The sequence below is a fragment of the Desmodus rotundus genome, chromosome 9 (genome assembly GCF_022682495.2).
Source record: "Desmodus rotundus isolate HL8 chromosome 9, HLdesRot8A.1, whole genome shotgun sequence".
Lineage (NCBI taxonomy): Eukaryota > Metazoa > Chordata > Mammalia > Chiroptera > Phyllostomidae > Desmodus > Desmodus rotundus.
The window spans coordinates 52,730,139-52,738,486 of NC_071395.1; the positions used below are offsets into that span (position 1 = coordinate 52,730,139).

Below are 8,348 nucleotides of genomic sequence, written 5' to 3' on the forward strand. Positions count from 1 at the left end.
ACCAGAGTGGCAGCCACGGGGTGATGATAAAAATACGCAGTTCTTACAGTTGACTAGGTTTCTGAGTTTATTGGGGATTTTCACATGCATTGTTTTATTTGATGCTCATGAAAACCCTGTTTTTTAAAAAAATTGATCAATTGCAGTTGACATTCAGTATTATATAGTTTCAGGTGTACAGTATAGGGTTAGACATTTATATAATTTATGAAGTGATCCCTCTGATATTTCCAGTACCTACCTGGCACCCCACATAGTTATTACGGTATTATTGGCTCTATTCTCTATGCTGTGCTTTACATCCATGTGACTTTTTTTTTTTTGAGGATCCTAAAGCCTAGAGAGGTTAAGGGGCTCATCAGCAGTCACCTGAGGACATTTTTTTTTCCATTGCTTTTTAGAGAGAGAGAGAAACTTCGGTTGGTTGACTTCTCGTACGCACCCTGACCAGGGATGGAACCCACAACCTGGGCATGTACCCTGACTGGGAGTCAAACCCATGACCTTTCAGTCTTCCTCCAACCAACTGAGCCACACTGGCCCCTGTGAGGTCTTCCTCCTCCAAATCCAGCTCCTCGCCCTGCCTCTTCCCCCGCTTTGCTGGGCATAAGAAAATCCCTGTGGATATGTTTGTGTCTGGGAGAGAGGCCAGGGAAGGAGTGAGCAATACAGGAAGGAGTCAGTGTTTTCTTCACCAAGAAATTCTGTGAAACTATGAAAATGGACTGTTTTCTCTCTCCCTGGGTCTTCCCTCCTCAGTGCCCTCATTAACACCCATGCGTTTCTTGTTCTCTTGTCCTCCCGCAGACGCGAATGCAGAGTTTGAACCCGGATCCCAAAGCCCAGTACACGAGCGTTTATGGAGCCCTGAAGAAAATCATTCGGACTGAAGGCTTCTGGAGGCCCCTGCGCGGCCTCAACGTGATGATGATGGGTGCAGGGCCGGCCCACGCCCTGTATTTTGCCTGCTATGAGAACATGAAAAGGACTTTAAATGCCGTTTTCCACCACCAAGGAAACAGCCACCTAGCCAACGGTATTAGAAAGCGTTTGTCTGGAGTTAGAAAGCTCTGTCCTCAGCAGACCCTTCCCCAGGGTCTTCTCCCTGTGACCCAGCAGCCTGCTGCCTCGTCTCCGCCACGCTTGCTTATGAATAAAGAACTCTAGAGTCGTGTGTGCACACACACCCAAACACACTCACACACACACGCTTTTTCCATCCCCCTTCTTCGCTTTCTGAAGCCGGGGGAGATTGGTGACAGAGGGGTTTCAGTTTTCATTGTTGCGTGGGTTTTTCGTTTCTTTTTTTTTTCTTTTTCTTTTTAACATTCCAAAGCCATTAATGATCAGATCTAGGAAAAAACACCCTGAATAGAAACAAAAACTTTTGAATGCTGGATTCCAAAAAAAAAAGTTATCTGGACAGCTTCTTTGAGACTATTTAAAAACTGGTTCAACAGGTCTCTACAACGTCAAGATCTAACTAAGCTTTAAAAGGTCAAGAAGTTTTATGGCTGACAAAGGATTTGCTCCAGCGCTGACGACCTTTCCCGCCTTAAGCTTCTGGGGATTTGGGAATTTCGTCCCACGCTCCTCTGTTTGTTTGAGTTGCATCTCTCTGCGATCAAGGGCGGAAAGGGGTTTCTTTGGTGGTTCTGAGGGAGCTGGGTGGGGGCTTGAGTTTGGCGGGCAGCTCTGACCCAGGCATGTCTTCCTGGGTCCTGCTGAGCAGTTATTTTGGCCTCTCCTGTGGGGTTGGGCTTCTGTTGGTTTCTGTTTGGGTGTGAAATGGGACCATGGGTGGGACAATATAGTGTTCTTATTTGAACAAAATTAATCAGTCAGCCACGGAGAGGTAGATGTGACCAGTAATAATTTTTTTCCCTTCTCTTCCTGTTCTGCCCAGAACCCAAACGTGTCCCTCCCATCAGCCGACCTGGGTAATAACGAGTATACCTGGCCGGTGTGCAGACATTTGTTTTGCTTTTTAAAAATTGGGTGTTAGTTGCACTTAACGAGATGGTTGCTAAGAGCCCCTCTGAGGCCACCCCTGACCCGTGGCTGTCTGTTGGCAGAAACTGCCTGTGGAATGGTTGAGCTCCTGGGTCGGGGCCCTCTGACCGCGGTTTAATGGCATCTGGTCCTGCCCAGTTCTGGCCCGCACCGTGACTGCTTCACTGGGGCATGTGTGGTGGTTGCACTTTGACCTTTCTGGGGACAATCATAAGTGTGTGTGCAGCGAGGGGGGGGTGTATTTCAGAAGCCGCTGCTCCTCATTCCTTGCGCCTTCCAGTGGTTATCTGAATTACCGGGCACGTGGTCCACAGAGGGAAGAAACCCAAATCCGAAAGCAAAATTCCAGGCTGAATCAGGCTTTTGAAATTCCTGGTTCTTGAAGCCAGATGATTGGGCCGCCTGCCATCTCTCAGACAAGTCATATCTTCGTAAATTGACCCTGAAAATCTACCATGTGCAGGTCTTCCTGACACTTTCTTCCCATGCCCGTTTGCTTTAAAGTGCCTAGGTTTTATTAAGGAATTTTCTTAAAGATTTCTTTTCTCCCTCTCGGCTGTATGCATGGTGTCATTCCCTCTGATGGCCCCAGCGTAACTGCTGAGTGAATTCATCTGTAGACAGGCGAGGGATGAGCTAGAATGAACCCTAGAGGGTGGGAAAAGCCACAAAGTGTGCTTCCTGGGTACCATCCAGCGTGAGCAGGTCTAAGCTTCGCCCAGGATTGACTGCCAGAAGGAAAATGAGGTTTCTACAAGGAGAAAATGTGGGTACTTGCACCTGTGCTTCCTTCCCCATTTCCATGACCCATGATCCCTTTAGGGTTTTGAGTCCACGCTCACCTAGGTGGAGTCGGCAGAGAATTTTGCTTCTTAGGTGTGCCAGGGTTCCGTCTGATTTTTAGGCTCCAGGAAGTTTCTCAGAGCGCCTGGTCCCAGAGGGTAATTTTCTGGAGTTTGTTTTGCAGGGATAGCTGGGAGTCTGGCCACCCTGCTCCACGATGCAGTAATGAATCCAGCAGAAGGTAATGTTCCAAGGCCCGAGGGAGAGGCAGAAGGGGCATCAGGGGGCAGGAGTGATGGAGGCGAGGGTGGGAGACAGGAGGTTGGGTGAGCGGGTTCCTGGCCCCCAGACAGAATAAGCCTGAGAATTTATTTTAGCCACATTTTATTAAAGGCCTCAAGAAGGGGCCTGGGCTTTTGAGCTTTGGGTGGCCCTGTTCTCTTCAACAGGGCCACGCACGGTGCGACAGGGAAATTTGTGTTAACGAGCTCTCCTGGGGATTCTTTTGCACTGGTCTGAAATCTTTGTGCATGCACACACACACCTCTGGCCCTGGTCAGCCTCTCTCAACCCTAGACAGATTTAGGGGGGACCTGGCAAAATTCAGTTTGCCTTTTTAAAAGAAATTTGAGATTATTATTGAAAATTTCAAACACTCGCACACCTAGAGACAAGAGTGGTAGGAGCCCCTTCTACTTTATGAACGAGCATTTGGCCTTTTGGTTTTAGCTTTCTCCTCCCACATTACCCTTTTTGTTCCTTTTGGATTTAGGGAGCATTAGGACAGTTCTCAGCTGTGTAGACTTGGGCACTGGCAGCCTTTCTGTGTCCCTGGGCCCTCAGCCCCCTGGTCTGGACCACGAGTACTCAGGGGCCTGGTTCTGGGCCCGCTTTTGGCTGGCGTAGTCTCAAGATTGGGGGCTCTCTCCACCTGCCCCCCTCAAATGGCCCCTTTCCAGAAGGGGGAATCAGAAGTAAAATGTCAACACTTTGAGTCTTATAAGTATTTCTGTTCTTGTCTTAAGGTTAAAATTGCTCATTGGCACTCGGCTGCCTCCTATGCCCTAGCAGGCAGGGGACTTGTCCTGTCCTTCAGGGACGTGATGGGTCCGATGGGGAGGTGGGTTTCTCTCTGTGTGTGTTTACGGAGATTCATACAGGCACCAACCTGGTCAGCGACCCCTTAGTCCAGGTCATCCAGGCGAGAGTTTTGCTTCTGTTTTTTAAAGGAGAAATGAGTTCAATTCCCACCTCCTCTCCTTGACATTATATTGATTTAAGGACTTCATTTCCTTAACAATAAAGAAAAACACGGCGTACATGTTCATTTTGGCAATGCATGGGCGTGAGTACAGCTCCACACCTAGGGGACCACAGTTGGCCCTCATTTGCCTCATGGTCTCTGGCCCATAGTTACTTTTGTGTTAACAAAGCGGGCGTTTTCACTAGAGGTGACGCAGTTCTAGTGTCTCTGCCAAGAGCACTGTGATACAGAAGCTAATGACACTGTCAGGGGCACAGACAAGACAGGACGTGTGACCAGGAGATGTGTTAGGACAGAGGAGGACAGAAGGGCCAGGGGCGGGGTTTAAGTTTGTGGTGGGTGCGATGCCCCAGGCAGCCGGGACCCCAGGTTCAGGTCAGGGAATTGGAAGTGGCGGCCTGGTTTCGGGACCACCATAAACAAGATTCAGGCGGAGAAACTGTAGGGAAGAGCCCCTCGCTGGCACAGGGTCAGGCTTGCCTGGAGCTGGCCCTGTGTGGTCTCAGGCTGGGGCTGTGAGTGTGCTGTCTCTGGGACCTGTTACCAGCCTGTCTAAACTTGCTTGTTTCTCTTTATGGCTTGGCTTCCCATTTCACTCCGACGGGGTGGGGCCAAACCAACCACCTGCCCCTTGACTGCCCGCTGTCTGTGGCGCCCTGCGGCCCGCCAACAGTTGTGAAGCAGCGCATGCAGATGTACAACTCGCCACACCGGTCGGCCCTCAGCTGCATTCGGACGGTTTGGAGGACTGAAGGCTTGAGGGCCTTCTACCGGAGTTACACCACGCAGCTGACCATGAACATTCCCTTCCAGTCCATCCACTTCATCACCTATGAGTTCCTGCAGGAGCAGGTCAACCCGCACCGACGCTACAACCCGCAGTCCCACATCATCTCAGGCGGGCTGGCCGGGGCGCTGGCCGCAGCCGCCACCACCCCCTTGGACGTCTGTAAGACCCTTCTCAACACTCAGGAGAACATGGCCCTGAACCTGGCCAACATCAGCGGCCGGCTGTCGGGCATGGCCAACGCTTTCCGGACGGTGTACCAACTCAACGGCCTGCCCGGCTACTTCAAGGGCATGCAGGCCCGCGTGCTGTACCAGATGCCTTCCACTGCTATCTCCTGGTCTGTCTACGAGTTTTTCAAATACTTCCTCACCAAGCACAAGCTGGAGAGTCGAGCGCCATACTAAAGGAGCCGGCTGAGGGCTGTGAGTCCAGAATCTTGTGTTTTCAAGAGGTTCTCCCCGCCTGCTCGTACCGCCTTGCCCTTGCCCTCGCCCTGAGGGCATTTTTGCAGGGTGTTTTCAGGGTGGGCCTTCTGCTCCCTGGTGCCTGAGAGAGAGGGGCGGATGGAACAGCTGCTTGCCAGCAGGCCTTCCATGGGGACATCCCAGGTGGTGGCAGGTGGGGCAAGGCTTCGGAAGGGGGCACTTCCTCCCCTCAGGGGAGTGCAGCTTTTCTGCTTCAGTGTGGCCGGCCCCTCTTCTCGAATTGCAGGTCACAGGGAGGGAAGAAAATGTGTAGTGACTGAGAACATTAAAGCAAAAAAAAAAAAAAAAGAAAGAAAGAAAGAAATTACATATGTAAAAATTCCAGTACACAGTATAAAATAGATGGATGGTCTTTATTCTTTATTTTTCTATGTAGAAGGTTTTTTGGGTTTGTGTGTGTGCCTGTGTGTGTGTAAGAATCAGTGTGACAGCCGGGACTGCAAAGCTGTTTTTAAACACAGAGGGCTGAGCTCTTCCATTGAGTTAAGTGAAAAGGCACCAAAGTAATCGCTAAATGTGGCCTAAAGTTGTGTTGAGCCCTCAAAAGGAAGTTTCACTTGAATGTAAAATAATGAATGTAAAATAATAAATATAAGTTTATATTTTGAATTTCTCTTTTTATGGGGGGAAAGTTACATTGAAAAAATCAAAATAATATGTATCTTCCAGCTGCTTCCTTTTATACATACGGTCACCTTCATGTGCCTTTAGCCTTTGTCTTTCCTTAAAGTCCCAGCACCAGAGAGACCTGGCTCTGGGAGGCTTTCTGTTGCGGTGTGCGTACTGGTGCTGGTGACAGGAACCACACCGGCGGAGGGCAGTGGCCCCTAGTGACAGTCTTCCACCTACTGAGACCGTCTCCTGCCCCGGGACGTGAATGCAGCCTCCCAGGGCCGGCACTCGGAAGCCCTTGAAATGCCCGCGTCTGGCTGCCTGTTGGGCAGAAGTCAGGATGAGTCCTGTTTCCCTAGGACTTCTCTCTGCATCCACCTTCTGACTCAGGCACTTCAGCGGTTCTTGTTTGTGTGTGTTCTGACTCAACTCCCGGTCCGTTTCCCTGTGCAGTTTTAGAGATTGGAAAACCCCCAGCAAGCGTATCTGCAGCATTTGTCTATCCCCTGCCACAGAGCCTCTCACCGCACAGTGACAGAGTTCCAGCCCTCTAGCCAGGGCCCGGCTACTGAAGCAGGCCCTGGCCCTCCGTACCCAGGTCAGGATGCCCCTGGGGCATCTTCAGCCCCCGCCCCCCACCACGTGGGTCCAAGTCAGCTGAGACCCTGAGGCCTAATTGCCTTGTTGAAGAGCCACACGATCACAATCACGGAGAAAACTTGAGTCTGCACCCTCTGGCCGGGGCTCTCCATGGCTCCCAGGCCGGTGGCTCCCTCTCAGAGCCCGGCTGTGCACAGGCACTGGAGGCACACTCCTGGGTGTCTCCCTGAGGCTCAGCCCCGGCTCCTGTAACCTTGGGAAGAACTCCGGCGGCACTGGGGCAATTTGCATCTTGGGACCCTGCACCCAGTGCTGGGACAGGAGAGCAGGTCCTTTCTCCTGGGCTGGGGGCTCAGATGCTGGCCTGTCCCACCTCAGGGTTAACGTTTGCAGTGGAAACCAGTAGCAGCAAGCGTCTGTCCCACTCGGGATACAAAAGCCTTGGGGACCACGCTGCCTTGGGAAGTGTTTACATCTCTAAACATGGCCCGTGTTAGTGTTACATTCTGCAGATGGAAAAACCACAGATCAGATTCTAAAATAATTATCCAACCACTCCTTTTTGTCTACTTAAGCTTGATACATTGTTACAAAATGTTTATTTCCTACAGGATTTTGTTTTTGATAGAAAAGCTGCTTGCTGCTCTGAAAACTCCTTTGGGTGGGCGGATGCAAGAAGCAGAGGTAGAGTGTGGATTTCAGAGCACTGTGGGCTGGCAGCCACAGGTCTGGTCCTGACGTCGGCTGGGAAGCGCAGGGAGGCCGCCTGCCCTGCCTTCCCCACTGGGTCTCCCTGGGGCTGGAGGAACACTAAAATACACGTGGTCATTCCCCCCACTCGCCCTGAGCCCTGCAGTGTGTATTGTTTCCTTGTATGGACTGCTATGCAGTTATGGATTTTGACTTTGTCCTTGTGAATTGCTAAATAGGAACGTGTTCTCCCACCCCCAGTGACGACCAGCTTCATAGCACTGTGGCGTGTCTCTGCAGTGATGTTGGCAGCCAGGCAACGCCACTGAGTACAGTCCTCGCTCCGGGGCGTCCAACCTTTGGGCATCTCTGGGCCACACTGGAAGAAGAAGAGTTGTCTTGGGCCACACACTAAATGCACAAACACTAATGAAAACTGATGAGCAATAAAAAGGTTTTAAGTAAATTGACAGTTTTGTGTTGGGCTGCGTTCGTCGCCATCCCGGGCCGCGGGTTGGCCCCCCCTGCACCCTGCGTGTGCATGCACGCGGCCCCTCGCACCTGTGTGAAAACTCTTCCGCTCAGACTGTGGTTTGAGATTCAGCCACTTGTAGGCCAGAGTTTTATTTTTGAATAAAAAGTTGATTTCCTTTTCAAATGGGACAAATGTTCAATCCAGGACTATGTTTTTAAAATTTTGCATTGAATTCAGCTATTTATAAAGGCGCCCTGCTTTAGGAAGAATCATCTGGCAGAAGTAGACAGGGTGGAGTGGAGAAGGACCATGGAGGGGACAGACACTTGGTGTCACAGTGGAAGTGTCGAGAAGAAGGGTGACTAAGGGAAAGGCAGGGAGACTGGAACAGTATGTGTAATGGAGTGTATAGGTGGAATCAAAAGGATTGGGTATGACGGTAGGGCAGGTGACAGCCATCTGTCTGACAGGAGAGGCAGTGTCAGGAGGAAGACCTGGCGGGGGGAATAGCAGGTGGAGGTCGAGAAGGGGTGCCTTGTCTCTAAGTCCAATGGCCTCTCTTTGGGCACGCACCGCAATGGGGCTCTGAGCCATCAGCTAATAGCTCCCAATTCTGCTCCCCTTTCTTGTCTTCCA

General features: G+C 51.0%; 1 protein-coding gene across 2 annotated transcripts in view; it reads left to right on the forward strand.

Annotated features, from left to right (window-relative positions):
• SLC25A37 (solute carrier family 25 member 37) overlaps nucleotides 1-5,944 on the forward strand; it is a 32,031-nt gene extending 26,087 nt beyond the window's left edge. The window contains exons 2-4 of one of the 2 annotated variants that reach the window (XM_024560774.3): nucleotides 808-1,036; nucleotides 2,981-3,037; nucleotides 4,734-5,944. In XM_024560774.3, coding sequence (XP_024416542.1) covers nucleotides 808-1,036; nucleotides 2,981-3,037; nucleotides 4,734-5,254 — 807 coding nt within the window. In that variant the 3' untranslated portion in view covers nucleotides 5,255-5,944. Of the gene's footprint in view, nucleotides 1-807; nucleotides 1,598-2,980; nucleotides 3,038-4,733 lie in introns of those variants that run through there. The other variant, XM_071219236.1, reaches the window with a different exon arrangement.
• Nucleotides 5,945-8,348: the final 2,404 nt, after the last annotated feature.